This window comes from Equus caballus, chromosome 8 (assembly GCF_041296265.1).
Source record: "Equus caballus isolate H_3958 breed thoroughbred chromosome 8, TB-T2T, whole genome shotgun sequence".
NCBI lineage: Eukaryota > Metazoa > Chordata > Mammalia > Perissodactyla > Equidae > Equus > Equus caballus.
In genome coordinates this window covers 75,841,823-75,859,965 of record NC_091691.1, presented here as the reverse complement: position 1 = coordinate 75,859,965, position 18,143 = coordinate 75,841,823, and the positions used below count along the sequence as shown (strand labels likewise).

At 55.7% G+C, this 18,143-nt stretch overlaps 1 protein-coding gene across 41 annotated transcripts in view; it reads right to left on the bottom strand.

Moving 5' to 3' along the window:
* CTIF (cap binding complex dependent translation initiation factor) overlaps window positions 1-18,143 on the bottom strand; it is a 296,979-nt gene that overhangs the window by 77,096 nt on the left and 201,740 nt on the right. For all 41 annotated transcript variants that reach the window (XR_011421048.1, XR_011421049.1, XR_011421050.1 and 38 more), the window contains one exon: window positions 17,495-17,794. Coding sequence is in view for 31 of the 41 variants with exons in the window: in XM_023647782.2 (XP_023503550.1) it covers window positions 17,495-17,794 (300 nt within the window). In the remaining 10 variants the exon portion in view is untranslated. The remainder of the gene's footprint in view (window positions 1-17,494; window positions 17,795-18,143) is intronic.

The window sequence follows — 18,143 nt, the reverse complement described above, 5'->3', positions numbered from 1 at the left end:
GTTAGGACACGGGACAGGTAAACGTGAATCAGGGATAAAAGAGAAAACCCTTTGTAATCTGGGGTGGGCTGGGAAGGCAGGCCGGGGCAGGGGAGGAGGGCCAGCCAGGCAAAGCTCCCCACTTCCCAATCCTGCCCCCCGCTGGGCCTGGTTCCCTGAGGCTGGTGGCGTGGTGGCCAATGGAGGGAGGAGGGCAGCAGCTGCCCTGGGCCGCAGGCGCCGGGCATTCCTCCTCTAAGCTCCCCACGCGTCCCCAGCCCCGTTTATAAGGCACAGGGAGCCAAGGAGTCTGTGTGGCCCCGCCAACTCAGCCCTGAGGCTCAGAGGAGGGAACCCAAGCCGGAGGCGAGGCTGAGCCACCCTCTCATGCCAGCCCCAGGAGTGGCCAGCCTGCAGCTTCCCAGAGCCCCTGGCACCTGACCTGGGGCCCTCTGGGTGCCCGGAGGGCCTGGGATCTGGGCCAAGGAAGGGGAAGCTGAAGGCTCAGGGCCCTGGGGGTGGGTGGCATTCATGCCCCCTGGGCGCCACACGCTTTAAATAGCTCAGCTTCTCTCAGCCTAGCAGTCCTGTCACCCCTGCCAGCTCCTTCCTGCACTTTCCACACCAGAGACGGCTGATTTCCAGCTCAGGATGGGGAGGGGGTGGGGGAAAAGGGTGACCTGGCTTCTTTGGGCCCTGGAGGTCAGGAAAGGAAAGCGAAGTTCTCCCCTTTTCCTTCTGCCATCCCATGGACTTTTTCCTCCAGGCCAGGCAAGCCCCCAGAGCCCCCAACGGGTAAGGGGCTTCACACAGCTCTCCCTGTCTCCATGGAGAAGTGCCTCCTCCTACTTGAGTGAGCAAAACTGTGATCAACACCCCCACCACAGAGAGCCTCTGATGCCGCCCTTCCTGTCCCGGGGCCCCGTAGCGCCCACTCTTGGCTAGGCCTCTGACCTGCCATTGCCCCCAGAACCACCCAGAGCCCCCACCTCCTCCCTACTGCTCACCGCCACAGTCCGCGACCCCAGGTCTCTGTTCAGCAGCCTAGCAGGCACAAAGCGGTTTCAGTCATTACACTGTCTTCCGCTTCTGTGGCCCTTTACACTTTACAAACTATCTTCACGTCCTTTTTTCCTAAGATCTTTCCAACCGCCCTGTGCGATATGCAGGGCAGATATAAATAATCCCCATTTTACAGCCAACGAGACTGAGAGCCAGAAATATTAGGGGATGTAGCCAAGTTCATATGTCAAATTAGTGATACAATCGAGATGGAGACCCAGGCCTGCTGTCGCCCCGCACACCAAGAATGTTCCCTCGCGCCCGCCCCTCCCCCTTCCCATTCTTTGGCAAGAGGCGAAAGGAGGAACATTGAGAGAAACACAAGACAAGGGGGAGGGGAGGGCAGGGCCACATGTCTCCTCTCCCAGGCCCTGAACCCTGCTGCTGGCTCCATAGGTCACTTTCACAACCCGGGACAAAAATCTCACTAGATACGGCCTCAGACCGGCTGGCTCCAGCCACCCTGGCCGGCAGACGCAGACGCACACAGACACACAGAGAGTGGCCTGTTATCGCTCCTCCCCAGCCCGTTTCCTACACTTCTCAAACAGCAGACTTCTTCCAGCCTGGCGGCCTCTCCCGGTCACCACCCACAGCCACTGGCCCCTGGGGCCTGGCCAAGTCCCCTAGACGGTGACGCCGAGTCCCTGCTATCAGACAGTCGCCTCTGCCCTCCCAGCCGCCGCCCCCAGAGTTCCCTGGAAATGTCCCTTCTGCAGGCCCGGCCCCCACAGCGACGCACGGCTTTGTCTGCACACACAGCTGACTTGTGTTTGCGGGACAGTCAGGGGCTGGCGCTGGGGCCAGAGCCAGGAGGCGCTGGGAGGGCAGACCAGACGGCGAAAACAAAAAGTCCAGAGGACAAACTTTTGCAAGCAAGTCCTTTGGGGTCATTTGGGAGCCTGACAACAAGCAGGGGGCTCGCAAGGCCAGAAGCTCCACAGGGGCAGGGATGGGGGGTCTTCAAAAACACATATTGGCTGGTCTGAGTACAGGAAAGCTGTGCCAGCCAGGAAGGGGTAGCATGACAAACAGGGGCCTGGGGAAAGGGGGGAAGGGACAGACGGGACTCTGAGCCTGTCTGCACTTCCCTCCCTCAAGCCCTACCCCAGCAGTCTGCCCCTAGGTACACAGAGGGTGCTCAATAAAGATGCTTGTTAAGCTGAACTGGCCTCCAGCCATCTTGCCCCTATGGGGCTCTCATTCCAACCAGTTCTCTAGAACGCTCGCTGTCTCTTCTGTCTGGGCCGGAGGGACAGGAAGCATGGGGGAGCTGGCTACGAAGTGCCAACACACCATATCTTGGAGCTTCCCTTTCGTAAGGCAGAGGAGCCAAGATGTCTGTGTGGCCGCACCACGCCTGCAGGGAGAGGATGGCCACGAATCCAAGACAGCAGAGGAGTGCCCGGGAGCACACTGTGCCCCTGGGCTTCCTGCAGCCCCACCTTCTGACCTTTTCCGTGTGGAGCCCTGGGCTACTTAACCTGATTCTGAGATGAAGCTGCAGTCACGGGAATGCATAGAGGTCATGATAAATCAAGTTGTATGGGGGCAGTCTAAAAAAAAGAAAAGGCATGGTGGCAGCAGCAGCCGAGAAAGCTTTTTACAACCAGGCTCTTTCTCCAGGGTGACACTCTGGGCTGTGTGCCCGGAAACCTTAGAAGGACTCCTTGGGGATTGAGCAACCTGGGGCACCTCGGCTCACACCCCAGGGTCCTCACTTCTTAATAATTTAGAGCATTAGAAATGAGACAGCAGGCGGGCTCATGATCTCTCTCTCTTTCCTTTTTACTTTGCAGACCTGACGTCCTGGCCTCTCAGACTTGCTGGGTGGTTTGGAAGGGACCCGTTAGAGATGCCACCACTCCTTCCTCTGGCCTAGACAGGTGGTGAAGGCTTGAAGCCTCAACCAAGACGTGATCTGCTTCCTCTGGGCTTCCGTTGCTGGGGGCTGTCACAGGAGATTCAACCTGCCACCTGACTGTGGGGGCGACGGACAGAGGGGCCCTCACAGACACGCAAACACCCAGGGCACCAGCGGCCCCCAATCCCCAGGACCCACTTTAACCTGGAGCTGCAGCCTCCAGCCCCCGGGGCTGCCAAGTGGGAGCCAAACAAACCGAACTGACTTTTCTTCTCCTTGCCTTTTTCGTGAATCATGGGGGTGACGGGCTGGAAACCAGTGGGTGGGAAAGTCACAGAGGAGAAGCTGAGGCCAAGGAGCCACCTTGCTTCCTGTCTGCAGCTTGGTGGAGAGGGACAGCCCTGCCCCCGTCCCTGGCGAGACAGGCAGGGAGCAGCAGACCCGGAGCACCCACTGAGCTCCCGTCTGGAAACTGTCTCCAGATTCTTTCGGTCATAAGACGACAGTGGAGAGATCACATGGACACTGTTTAGTCTGTGGGGAGGAGGCTCCGATCAGCACTGTCATCTACAAGGCATCTTCTTATCTGGTTTCCCTGCCACCTGTCATCTACCTTATACCTGGCCCCACCCTGCCCTCCAACACAAACACGCTTCTGGCCAGCAGAGACACTCAGGAGCGGGAGGCAGGGGCACAGGCACCGGGGACTGGGGTCCGGTTCTGCTTCCGTCACTGACTGGCTGTCTGACTTCAGGCGTGTTTCCTAAGCTTTCTGGAACTTTCCTCATCCATGTGTAGAATGGGACTATTAACACATCCACCCCTCAAAACTCTAATGGGTATGTAGGGTGCACAGTGTCTGCACACAGTCGGCGCACAATAAATGCCTGCAGAGTGACTGCCTGACGGAAAGGGAGGAGGAAATAGTGCTCCTGGCGATACCTGACTGGAGCCCCCGGATACTGGGGAATGAACACTATGCTGGCCTGCCCTGGAGGTCTGGAAGGGAACCCCAAACTAAGGTGTCTGAACTCGGCTGGGGCCCAGAAGGGCTGGAAAGTGCACATGGGAGGGTGATTTGTGGCACAGTCCTCATCATATGGCTTCAATCTTCCCTGTGGGCCAAGCCCCAGGAAGCCAAGGTGTTGGGTTGGCCTGGGAGGGGCCTGCAGGCATGTGAGGCTGGCCTTGAGCGCTGGCGCCCCCTGCAGGCCACTCTGCCCACCGGGTGGGCACTGATCCACAGAGCCTGCCAGGAGAGTGGGGAGGGGCAGCAGGGACTGCAGATGCCCCCAGCTGGGGAGAGTCCCAGATGGTGTCTGCTCTTCTCCGATCAACTCAGTGACCGATCAGTCAGCAGCGGGCAAAGAACACGCCCTCTCTGTATGCCCAGCATGTCTGCTTTAGGATAACAGACAAAAGGCTAGAAGGGAGCTCGAAAATCACTTCTAATCCCCTTATTTTATGGGCAAAGAAACCACCAGAAGGGTGGAAGGACTGGCCTGAGGTCACCTGACTAGAGCAAGGCAGGGCTGGAGCTAGAACCCGGCCTCCTGCAGCCTGGGCGCCTGCTGCAGCAGCGCACCTCGAAATCCTCAGCTCCTGGTGCCCCCACTTCTGAGCAGCTCCCCATCTTCTCTTCCCGCCCCCAATATACCCCCAACCTACCCAACCTTCTCAAGCCCAAGGCGCCTGACGGGCTGTGAGAGCCAGACAGAAGGACCATGAGCCCTGCTGCCCAGCGGACAGACTGACTCTCCAGACCACATGAGAACATCAAGGCCCAGAGGAGGCGGAGCCAGGCCAGACGGGGAGGTCTCCTTCTGCGAAGGAGGGGAGGTCAAAGCCATGAGGGTTGCTTGCGACCCTGGCCGGCCTGACCCTGTGGCATTGCGCGGCCGTTCTCTGGTTCCCTGTGGGCTAATTGGCTGCTATGGGAGAAGGGGCAGTAAGACAGCGCCCGCACCGCATGTCTGCGTGTGCAGAACGTGTCGGCACCCTCCTCCAGACGGCTCTCGCAAGCAGCTGATCCATACAGGGGCTGAGCAGCCCAAGCGAGGTGGACACCCGGAAACTTGCCCTTTCCCACGAGCGGCGAACCGGTCAGGGCAGGGAAGTGGGTGGGCCTCCCACCTTGGATGCCAAGCCCCACACTAGCTGCCTCAGTGGAACCCCGACGTCCAGAGCCCCCCAGCAGGCTGGCCTGGGCCCCACGGGCGGCACCCTCCCTGCCCGCTGCCCGACACTGACCATGGCCCACGGCTGGCAGGGAGGTCACTACTTAAGGTAGAAGCTTTCAGTTTTGGATTAAAACAGTCTTGGCCTGAAGTGGGGAGAAGCAAGCGCCAGCAAATGGATGGGCCAGTGTGGTTACCGTGACCTGGAGTCACTGCCGGGCTAGGCAGCCTCACGCCGGGGCTTGCTGACACTTACAGGCCCCTGCTGCTGCCCGGACACCCTCAGCCAGGCTGGCAGAACACGACCTACCTCATCCCACCACGCTCTCCTGTACCATCTCGCCCCCTGCTCCTCCCACCTACAAGTCTTTGCTTTGGCTCTTTCCTCTGTCTACCCAAAACCAGCCTCTTCTTTCATGCTACCTCTCTAGGAGGCCTTCCCCAGCTGCCAGCACTTAAAGGGCTTGCCCCCTCCTCCAACCTTCCTAAACTGTTCTCTGGTTGAGCTGGCCCTGCCCCACCAGCAGGCCTCTAAATACCTGATAGAGGCCAGCGGCTCCTGCTTGCTGGGTTTAACAATGCCGAGCATGCAGCACCCAGCAGGGCCTGACTGCCAGCCCCAGGGTCCCCATGAGAGGTCTCCTTGTGGCTGGACCCCAGAGCTATCCTTAGCACCATGTCCAAACTCCAAGTCCTAGCATGCCTTGGGGGCCCCTGTCTTGTGGAAGAAGGTCTGAGTGGGCCTCTCCTAGGAACCTTGAACGGATGGAATTCATGAAGAGCAGAAGAAAAAACACGCTTTAATAAAACTCAGAAGCTCCTCCGGGAGGAGGAGCCTTACGAGGACACAGACAAAATGATACATGTTTCAGTGGACTTTTATAAAGTCTGTAGGGTAAGCAGGTGCAGGAGACAGGTATTATTACCCCATTTACCGGAAGAGTAAGTGGAGGGCAGACAGACTGAGAGATGGGCCCAAAGTTACCAGCTGACTGGTGCCAGAACCGGGGCTGGAAGGTAGGTGTTGGACTCTGGGCTGCGTCAATGATTTCTTATGCCACGTGGCCGTAAGTCATTAAGAGCAAGTCTCTGCGGCCTGCAGGCTGAATTCCAGGTGACTCTGCTTCCATCCCCTTGTTAGAGATATTATTCCCCTAATCAGACTTGTTTTAACACCCAGAGTAACGCAATGGCTGATGTCAAATGGGGGTCAGTGGTCAGTGTGAGTCTGATATGTGGAGCTGTGATTTACATGCAGCTGCTCCAGAAAGCACTTATTCCAGTTATAGACGGAGACTCATAAGCTTTAGCTGGAGCCCAGCCATCCCCGAATACCACCAAGATACTCCCCCCTGTGCTACTGCCCCTGCTTCGTGGCCGAGCTGGGAGGTGGGGCCACTACACGCTCTGGTGGTAGCCCTCAGGCCCCCTTTGCTTAATGGGTTGGGGTGGGAATGATCCCACATGCACATGCACAGTGACACTCCTTCTCTGCAATATGCATGGTCCTAGCTGGGCACTGTCAAGATGGGGGTGATTTGTGAGACAAGGGGGGAGGGCTAGGTGGCCATCCCAGGAGGGGAATGCTCTTACCTGAGCATGTCTGTCCCCATGTTTCAAAAGGGTCTGAAGCTTTTCTCCCTCTGTGAACTGGGATCTGGAAGGGCCACCAAGGGGTTAAGCGAAGGTGGTTCCCTACAGGCTGTAATGTGCTCCCCCAAAGGGGCAGCCCCCCTTCTCCCGGGCACTGCCAGTTGCAACTGGGGTTGCGCTGGGGCTGGGGGTGCAGCTGCGACTGTTTCTCCCTGAAGACTCAGAACGCTGGGCTGGAGGCAGTGGGGACAGAGACTATGTGGATGGTCAGGGAGCCTTGATTCTGAATTTCGGGGTCCGAGGCCAGGTTCCCCGTGCTGATGGTTCTGAGGCCACTCCAAGGGTTCCTGGGCTGGAGAGGTCACATAGCCTAGTCCCTGCTTCATGGTGGAGTGTCACCACCTCTCCTGGACAGAGTGCCATCGAACAGGGAAAGGTCTACAGGTAAGAAGAAACCAGCAACTGGGCATAACATGGGTTTGGCTTGTTCACATGATGCCGGTAGGCCCTGGAGCGGGGGGAGACCTCTGTCCACTTACAGGCGCCTCTTATCTAGGGGAGACGGAACATAGCCACTGGAAAGCAGTGAGTTCACGATTGGTGTGGCATTTCTGCCGGCTGTTTAAATAGTTGTCCTGTCACCCTCCTTCCACTCCTCCCAACCCCCTTCACCCCCGTCCCCCCGCACTCACTGACTTCCTGACAAGTCACTCTCCTTCATTCCAGGCATCCAGACCACAGCCAATGCATGGAGGTGTGGGTGAGCGAAGGGGCAGGGGACAAGTGCCCCCAGCAGTTGGGGAGGGCAGCAGGGGCGGAGGGAGGGGATGCTGGCAGAGTCCTGTTCATTCTCCCCACAGGTGGCCAGCAGGCCATGTGCTTGGTGCCCACTCTGGAATATACACCATGTGCCCTTGGTGGGGAAGCCTGTTCACCTTTGAACACGGGGGCCTCAGTTCAAAATGTCTCCTGAATGATCCTTCTAGAAGCTCTCGGAGCCCATTATGGCAATTGGAGAAGGAGGGTGAACGGAGGTAGAAGGATACAATCTCCCACACTCCCTGTGGTGGGCAACCCCAGCTTCCAGCCTGTGGATTGTGGGGACGGTGACTGGAATGCTACTGCCCCATGCACCAAGGGCCAGGGAGCAGGTTCGAATCTGTGTGTGCTCCCTTTAAGGAAGAAACAACTGTGGTCATCTAAAACCCCTGGTTCTCTAATGTAAGAGATTTCCAAGCATAACATCCCATAACTCATCATACATGTCTTCCAAAAGCATGGCTTCTGTTAACCTCCCTAGGTCTCTAGCCTCTCATCTATAATATAAGTGGGTTGGATGAATAATCTGTAGAACCTTCCTTCGGGTCTATACTATTGTACGATTTTAAATTAATCTTGGGATGCCACAGCTCAAGAACCAACAATGGCTCCCTGGTCCTCCTTCACAAAGCCCAAAACCTCTAGGTCCCTACTTGCTCCATTCACAGACTTTCTCTGACTTTCCACTTACATCCTTTATTCCAGATAAGGCAGTGTCCACACTGTCCCTCACTTTTATCATTTCTCTGGATCTTGGTTCATTATATTTCCCCCATCAAAAATGAACTTCCAGAAAACAGCTTGGCAGTTCCTAAAAAGTTAAAAATAGAATTTCCCTATGAATTAGCAATTCCATTTCTAGGTATGTACCTAAAAGAGCTGAAAGCAGGGGCTCAAACAGATACTTGAATGCAAATGTTCATTGCAGCATTATTCACAATAGCCAAAAGGTGGGAACAACCCAAGTGCTTATCAATGACGGATAAATGGATAAACAAAACGTGGTATATCCATACAACAGAATAGTATTCAGTCATGAAAAGGAAGGAAATCCTGACATGTGCTACCACGTGGATGAACCTTGAAACCATTATGCTAAGTGAAATAAGCCAGATACAAAAGGACAACTATTGTATGATTCCACTTACATGTGGTCTGCATAGAGTGCGTGAATTCATGGAGACAGAAGGTAGAGCGGAGGCTGTAGGAGGGCTGGGGGGCTGGAAGTTACTGTTTGGTGGCCATAGGGCTTCCGCTTGGGACAAGGAGAGGGTCTGGCAGTAGGTGGTGGTGATTGTGCTTGGTGCAGCTGAGTTGTGCACTTTTTTGTTGTTGTTAGTGCCATCGAGTTGATTCTGACTCCTAGCGACCCTTTGCACAGGGGAACTAAAGCCTGCCCCGTCTTTTTGCACCATCCTCTCACCTTCTGGCGCTCTTTCAGGCATTGCTGCACTCTATTCATAGGGTTTTCATGGCCAATTTTTTTCAGAAGTGGGTGGCCAGGTCCTTCTTTCTAGTGTGTCTTAGTCTGGAAGCTCTGCTGAAACCTGTCCACCATGGGGGACCCTGCTGGTGGCATAGCTTTTAGCATCACAGCAACACGCAGATGCCACAATACGACACTCGACAAACGGGTGATGTGGTTCCTGACTGGGAAACGAACCTGGGCTGCAGTGGTGAGAGCGCCGAATCTTAACCACTAGACCACCAGGGCTGGTTGAGTTGTGTACTTAAAAATGGTTAAAATGGTAAATTTTATATTGCTTGTATTTACCACACACACACACATACACAATCACCAAATAAGAAAACCAAACCAAACAAACCAACAACGAAACCGCCCTTACCTCTCTCCTTAACCCCTCCTTCTGGTCCACTTCCCTGGACAAACCTTCCTCACTCTGCTGGGCCACACGGCTTGGGCAGGGCTCCCAGCTCCATAGCATTTATAGGAACACCACGTCTCCTTGGGACCTTGCGGAACTTTGGTCTAGAGGAGGATCTTGGGAAATCGCTCAAGACTATTTGCTGCCCTTAGAAAGAATGACCCTCCGCCATCGCCTCCCTGGTCGGGGGCCACCACTCTTCCTCCGTGGTGGCTGGGGGCCTCTCTGGGGAGCCAGGGACAGGACGGTGAGCAGTTACATAACCTGCAGGGAGATTTTTCCATCGGCCCAGGCGGTGCCAGCTTTCCAGCGGCGGCCGCGGCAGGTAGAGGCGCCCCGTCTGGGCCGGTCGTGCCCGGGCAGGGCAGCGATGCTGTGATCTGGAGCGGCTTAGCATAGCTCGGATTCCCGGTGGCGGCTGGGGGCCGGCTGCTCAGGGAAAGGATCTGCTGTCTCCTGCTGGCTCTGGGGAGTGGGGAGGAGGAGGTGCTGGGGGTGAGCTGCCAGCCAGCCAGGGGTGACCCTCTGGGGCCCGGGACACCTGAGCTGGCCTTCTCCGATAACCCACTTATCTGCAGGGCCTGCCTCGGCGTGGCGGCCTCAGACAGGGAAGCGCCCGGCCAAGTTCTATCAGGGGATTTAGCAGGGAAAACGAAGACGGGTGTAGGGGGGTGGGGTGAGGGTGTGCAGGGAAGAGGACACGGCCTGGCAAGGGACACGGGCGACAGTGAAACAATTCCTGACCTGGGTGATGCTCCCCTGGCCCACAGATGGGAGGGAGCAGAACACAGTTCCCTTTTGCTGCTGGCTATGGCCCCATTGCTCCCTTGTCCCCACTGAACTGAAGCTCCTAGAAGCAGCCATCTAATGCCTGCGGAATACCTGCTATGTGCCGGCACAGTGGAGGGACACAAAGATGATACGGACGCAGTCTTTGCTGCCAAGACACCTGAGGACACAGCCTCTAACAGGAAAAGCTTGACTGGCAGGCTGCTGTCCTGGGCTCTCTCTGGGACTCACTGAGAGTCAATGATCATTTTCTTTCCTCTGCTTACTTTCAGATTAAAAAATCAAAATGCCTTTTTCTGTTCAAGTCATGGGCTGCTTCTGTCCCACTGACCATTCCAAAGATCCAGAGGGGACCTCAGATTTAGCATTTTGGGAAGCCACCATACACCCCCCTCCCCCATGTCCCCCCACCGCCCTCCCCCAGTAGAACAGTCAGAGAAACCTGGTCTAAATACTGACTTTGAGACATTCCAGCTGGGGCCTTGAATCAAACACTTAGACTTTGGACAGTACGCCTACCTGCACAAACTGGGAGAAGAAGACCAAAGGGTGCATAGGTTAACAGAGATGACACATACACCAGCTCTGCCTTGGGGCATGGTACACAGCAGGTGCTCAGTAAGTGTTCGTTGAGAGGAAGGAATGAGGACTGGAAGAAACAAGGTAAACTCATGCCAAAGCCAGCGTGGGCACCAAGTCTGGAAGTGCACAGGGCCTCCTCTGGTTCTGGTAGGGTGGGCTCAGAGCCTTGGTACCAGCCAGGCATGGGCTCTCCCCATCGGGGGAGCCGTGCCTGCCACAGACTCTTGTGCAGAAGGTCAAGCTCCTGTGACAATCGGTCTCCCAGGACATGTGGGACAAGCCGGCCGGTGCCCACCCTTGGGGGAACATGTATGCCAGTTCTGCAAGGCCCTTGGCAGAGCACGGCCTTCAACATGAGCACAGATGACTCGCAGGGTGCTCAGATGCCGCCAGCAGGTGGAGCGACATTTTTTAGAAAAAGAGACCTCTTGTGGACCTCTGAGATCGTCCTCCACCTCTGCGCAAGAGGAACACTGCTTGCACTGCTCCCTGGCACCTTGCTTCCTCCCCTTCTGATTTCTAGCAACGAGTGGAGGGGAGCTCGGGGTGGGTACCGCCCAGGGCTCTGCTCGGGCTCTGGAATGCACAGAACAATGTGCTTCTATCCCTGGGTATGCCTGGCTTGGGCCAACAGTAAAATTAGTTTACATGCCTGGAGTGCACATCGGCTCAGCGGTGGGCGTGCAGAAGTGAGGCAGGAGGTCCGAGCAGAGGGAGAGGGTATGAGGGGGAGAGCTGAACCCCGGGAATAACGGCTGTACGGTTCATCTGGATAAAGCAATGGAGACATGGAGGTGTTTCCTCAGACACTGTCAGCCCTCCATCGGCCCAGAAAGCTTAGAGACTCGGAAACTGCTGGAAATGCCACGGGATTATTCTAGAAGGGTGGATTTTGAAATCCCCACTGATGGACGTATGAGGTAGATTTCCTGATGTTTTCCTGTTTCTGACCCTTACACCCTATATGGGGGGTGACATGGGGGCCAGAAGCTTGGGGTGTGGGACTGACTGCCCGTTTCACCCCCATGACTTTGGGTAAGCCTCGTAGCCTCACTGAACCACTTTCCCCCCCGTAAACGTGGGGAAGGATTCCTGCCTTGGAACCCACCTCAGAGAGAGAACCTCCACGTTCACCTGCATGAACGTGCTCAAAAGAGTTGAGAAGCCCGTCACATGCCAGGGAGCACTGGGACCTAAGATGGAGGGCTCCATCCTCCTTTCCACAGGCATTTACCAAGCACCTACTACGTACAAGTCATGATGCCAGGAGCTGGGGACCGAGGATAACTCAGCCAGGATTCCTGCCCTTGAGGAGTTTACAACTTAGGGCTGGTTAGAACCCGAGGAATCAATGCTAGCCCCGCCCCTCCTTCCCTCTGTAAAAGATAGAAGTTAGGAACTCCAAACTCTGGGTAAAGAGGAATGACTTTTGATTCTCCTGAAACCTTGAGATAACCAGGAGAGAAGGTTTCCCCTTATGAGTAGAGTTAGAGGAATGGCTCAGTTCCTCTGCCCAAGCCAGCAAATGTGGGACCAAGAGAGGGAGCAGAGGATAGGAGAAACGGGGTAGGAGCAGGGTGAATTTGTCCTGAAGAGGTATCTTCTATTTTGATTTACTGACAGGGGCAGCCAGACCAAAAAATCTTGAGTGCCCCTTCTGGGGCTAAAACCCACAGTTAAAATCACTCCCAGAGACCCCACAGGGGCCCCATGGAGCCCCCATCACTATTCGACTGGATTTTTATGCATCAAAAGCCCCAAACACAATGCTTAATGGTGACCCAGCTAGAAACTCTGAAGAGCTGATTCGTTCTCTAACTCGAGGTCAGCTTTTTAAGAGGCTGTCTTCTAGAAGGTGCTGGTGGAGAGCAATTTATTTTGAAATCTGGTCACATGCCGGATTCCGATTTTGCGTTGTTTTTTCACAACAGCCCTGCTGTGTTTACGACTTGGTTGAGATGAGGTTTTGGTTTTTTTTTTTCAAAAAAAGGTATTGCATCCTTCTGTTAGATGTGTTGTTGGCAACGGTTGCTAGGGAGAGTTGGGTTCAGTTACAGACACACTGATGCCTGCTCTAATAATACTCTGCTCTGCATAGCTCAGATGCAGACACCTCTTGGCTAAACAGGGCACACGCATTTCAACAGACGAGGGCTTGAACTTGTACCACCCAAGCATATCTCAGTGAGGGAGCACTCCCGGAGCCCAAGTGGAAGGCCTGCAGTGGTGACAGGGCAGTGCTGGGCGGAGGGGGCTCAGGCCTCCAATTCCCGTCATTCCAAAGGTCCCATAAAAAGAGGCACACTCATTCTTCACCTCGCTGTGAAACTGGACCCCCGCTTCCCCCGTCCCCATTATCACACTGCAATTCCCCGGTGAGGATCAAGGCAGAGTTTGGGTGATTTCTGTAACCCTGGCACGCTGGGCAGCCACCTTCTCCTGGAAGTCAGACACCATCAATGTACTTACTCTAGTGGGCGTGCGACTGTGCCAACTGAAGAAGCCGGGAGCTGGGTGGGAAGGGGTGGGGTTAGGCAGAGTGGCAGTTTTACTGGGTGGCCCAGCCTCCAGCACAGCCTGGCAATGTGGATTGAAAGTGAGGCCCTTTTCCCAAAACATGTGAGAGCTGCTCCAACAACTATGTGAGGCCAACAAAGAGAAGAAGGATATGGGCAGAGGAGCTGAGGACAGAGAGACAGGGCCAGCAGCAGAGGTGAGGCAGCGCTGGTTTTCCACCTGGTTGACTTGGTTAGGTCTTTGGGAGGAGCCTCAGAATGACAGCGAGGAGCAAGGGCCCCCGGGATGGTCTGGACCAGCTTCCCTACTGCACAGAGGGGAAACTGAGGCCAGGCAAGGTAAAGGGATTTTCTCAGCTGCCGATGCCTCCTGCTAGGGTGTTCTCCCACCGGCTCAGGCTCTGAGCCTCCACACCACTCAACAAACAATCTAGTATCTGGAGCAGATTTCATGAAACTGATCCATCACCAGCAAACCATCAGTCATCTAATACCTTGTTACTCCAAGTGTGGTCCCTGGGCCTGCAGCGCCAGCATCACCTGGGAGCTTGCTAGAAATGCAGAATCTCAGTTTCTACCCAGACCTACTGAATCAGAATCCATTTAAATAAAATCCCACGTGATCCAAATGCACGTCCAAGTTTGAGAAGCATTGAGCTAACGAAGACCACACTCTTCGCACATAACAGACATTTAAGAAATGTCTGTTTAATAAGTAGAGTTTTACTTACAAGAACACTACTAAGAAAAGGACCACATCTAAGGCAAAAAGACTCAGTTTAGATGTAAAAATTGAAGACTACTTTTGAGTTGTGGGATTGGTGACAGGGGTCCACTGAGACCCAGAGTTTCTAGCATTTTCATGGCTCATGAGGGTAAAGATTCTGGATTCTTTGAGACGACAGGGCCGAGTCTGCCTGGGAAGGGTTCAAAGGCCTTTAACCTCCCTCTTGCCTGACTTGCCTCTCCATGGGGGCTGCACCCAGCTCGGTAGGCAGCCCTGACACCCCTGCCACAGAGCGTCCACTACATCAGAGCCTGCTCCTCTCTCTGCACACTGCCAGCTCCCAACGCCGAAACCCAGGCAGCAAAAGCGGTCGGCCAGGGATGGCGACGTCCAAAGACAGCTGCTGGGAGCCCTGTTCATAGGGCACTTCACACCCTGGCCCCTTTGCAGCCAGCATCACTAAGCTGGGTCTCAGAACTTGTACGTGGAGGCAGCAGCCAAACCCGGCCACATGAGGGGCATCTCAGAGGCCACTGAAGTGATCCAGGAGCTGGCTGCAGATCCAGAGGCCATGGGCCTTGAGTGGATGGAGGCGAACAGGAACCTCAGAGGGAGAATGGGGAGGGAAGGGCTCTGGGGCCCGAGCCTAGGACTGTCTGCCAGGAAAGGGATACAAATCAGGATTGCCAGAAAAGGAGAGCAGATGCAAAAAGACATCCTGTGGGCATTAAGAGGGGAAGTGGAGCTTGATGAGCCATGCCGACTGCTGTCTTTCCTTGTACTTCGTGAGTCTGGGGTGGTGAGTGGCTGTGAATTATGCTGCCTGGAAAGCCCTATCCCGACCTGTCACCTCCTCAGCTGCAGAGAGGAGCGGCAGAGCCTGAGGATGCCCAATCAGACGTGCTGTTGGCTTCCTCTGGGCCTCTGCAAGGGGCTCGGGGCAGCCTCATGCCAGCACTTCCAGCCTGCCTTCCCGTGGGAGCCCAAAGGGCCTTGAACAGCGAGGCAGGAGGCCTGACGACCCAGCTCGAGCCCTCTGGTTGTGCCCTTTGGGGCACTCCCTCCTTGGCTTACACGAGAGCTGGGGCTACAGGTGGTGAAAAGGGGGTGAGTGGGGGTCTCCGGGGAATTTAAATTTCCAGACACCTGACCCACAAAGGCTCTACCCAGGCAAATGGAGATGTGGGAGTGACAGTTCTGCTCTGCCCCAGAGACAAGGTGGCATTACTAGGGTTGGGTTTCTTGGACTGGTCCCCCCAAAGCGTGTCACACATGACGTACCTATCATTGAGCCATGATATAGGGTAAGCAGGCTTCTGAGGACTAGGGGGACTCAGGACTATTTCACGCCAGCGGCAAGGTTTGGAGAGAGTGAGAAAGGAAGAGGCTCAGGTGGGACCACTCACGCCCCTCCCCGAGGCCCCTGACTCATGGCCAGCAGCACAGAATCGTAAGGTCCACCGTGGAGTGTCCAGCAGCCAAGCACTCCCCCAGCGGGAGCCGCAGGGGCCAACCCCAGGTGACCAGGTCGAGAAGCCCTGCTTCCTGGCTTTCAATTTACTGTTCTTTCCCCACAGTAGCGTTTGCCAAACTGTTTCTCTCAGCACACTAATTCCATAAGAAGTTATTAGCTATGCAAAGAGGACTTCGGTGAGTTTAATGCAGTCGAACAGGTTCCCTTCCTTCTGGGTCATCTGGAGCCTGTCCCTAGCTGGTCCACTTTGTGGATGATGGAGAGGCGGGTGTAGGGGCCAGAGCACCTTTTGTGGCTGAGCACTTCCCAGGATTGATGCTCTGCCGGCCACTGTGGGCAAGGCCGCTCCAACCATGGGGCGTTGGAAGAGACGCCTGACCCAGGCTGGATCTCGGGTGGCCTCCGTGGCCAGCTGCCCTTCCAGGCTGGGTGTGTCTCGCCCCACGTCCGCCCCTGGCTCCGGCTGGGTTACTTGGAGCTGGCAGCCATTGTCTAGAAGTCTTGCCCTATCCTGGCCCTTCTCTGAAAAAGAACAAAAGCCCAAGCCCAAGGCTGATCTGGCCCTGACACCCCTGTGCCTGGCACCTGGCAGTCTTCTCCCTGCCGTCACCCTCCACACTCTCCCAGGACATTCCGGCCCGCGAGGAACACGCCCGATGTGCAAATCCCTCAGGTAATGCGGGAATTCGTCACCAGGGGAGCGCGGGCGATCCAGGAATGGGAACCTGATCGGGGCCTGGAACTGGAGAGAGGCAGCCCAGGCTGGCCAGGGAGGGCTCAAGTTGCAGTGAGCAGGCTCCCCGGGAAGAGAGGACAGTGGGGACGGAGCCCTGTGGGCAGCATGCGGAGGGGGCTCCTTCCTCCCCTTTTCCAGAGAGTAGATGGCAGAGTGCGAACCAGGTGGTTAAGACCAGAGTGACCGTATGCCTTGCTTTGCGCCTGGCATCCAGGCGTCATGACAAATCAAGCCCCTCCAACTCCCAGGGTGTCGCAGTTTGGATGAGCTATTATGTGGTCACCTGGTTACGACAGCCCTGCAGGCTCTCTCTTCCAGCTCTGTAATTCTCCTTTCAGGGCTTCCGAGCTACTGTTTCCCCTTACCCAGACTGGAAACTCAATTCGTATCTCAACTAGTCGAAGGTACAAAGTAGGAACAGAGATGACTTTTCTCAGCCAAGAGTCTCCAAGGATGGTCCCAAGGCCTGGTGTGGCCGCCATGCCGTGCCACCTGCTATCTCTCCCTGAAGCCACCAGTCCACCTGCTGCCACCCATGACAGAAGAGCAGGTCTCGGCCCCCAGCTCCCCACTCGTGAGATGCAACAGTGCTGGGCTCAGTCTAAGCGCCCATACCCACTACATGGTCACATTCGTAGGACCACACTGGCACCCAAGGAAGAAGGACTGAGGAGGAGCAAGGTTAAGCTCTCTGGGGGTGGGGGGATTTTGAGTGGGAAGGCACCAAGGAACAAGACAGTCATGGATCTCTATGCCTCTCCTCTGCCCTAAAAGTGGTTTCAGGATGCCCAGCGCATCGGCAGACAGACTGAACCTTTCCTGCCCAAAGCCTTTGTGTCTTCCACTCAGACCCATCTCAGCATCAGCTCCCACCCCGCTGTACCACCTCCAGGGTTGAGCGGGTGGTCCTGGGGTGGAGGAGGAAAAGAGAAGGCCAGGGCAAGTTCGCATCTGCTCGGACGCGGAGAGGTCAAAGCACAGAGCCTGGGTAAGACTGAGAGCCGGCCCCCTTATCATAGAAATAGAAAGTAGGAAAGGCTGGTTAAACATGAAGCACCTATAAACTTATATTGGTCCATTGTAACCATGGAGCACGCACACAAACACACGCAAATCCGGCCGCTCATCCCCTGCCCCTTGAGTGCCTTTTTATTTTCTATAATTAATCGGGCAAGGGTGGAACTTGGGAAAAGTTCAACTGTGGTCAGAATTTGCAGCCTTCTCTCTAGTAATAACCCACCGGAGGGGCGGGGCAGGGGACGGGAGGCACAGCTGTCGGTGTCCGGTTACCTGAAGCATGTTGAGGAGCAGGCTTCGGAACTTGGTCCCCTCCACCATGAAGAGCGCCATCTTGTCGCAGAGCTTGGCGGCGGTGAAGGCGAAGCTGCGGTCGGACACGGCTTTCTGGTAGATGGTCCGGACGATCTCCCCCAGCATCTCCTCGGAGTTGGTTGAGTTCTGGGCCTCCTCCATGAAGGTGGTGAGCTTGGCATCCACATCGCTGCTGTTGTTCCGCATGCTGTTCAGGATCTCGATCAGCTTGTCCATCTTGTTCTGCTGAGGACTGGTCGTCTCCACTGCCACTTCATCCTGGGGGCATGGGAGACAAACCCAGTCGTGCCTGAGTGGAGCCGAGGTTTCTGCGGGGGGGTGGCCAGTGGAGGGAGGGCTGCCACCCCCAGAGAGGATACAGCCCTACCTTCTTGAAACTGAGGTCTGATCCCTCTGAGAATCCGGATCTCTACCCAGGACCCTGGGCCCCAACGGTCGCTGCTGACCTTGTCCTTGGTCCCTGTGACATCCTGGGCTGATCCTTCTTGTGAGTTCTAACCCTTACCTAGATTCTCATACACATTGGCTTTGTTTGTTTACCCCCTCCATCAAATGTCTCGATCTAGAAAAGATTTCATGAGGCTTATAAAAGATGAAATAAGGTAAC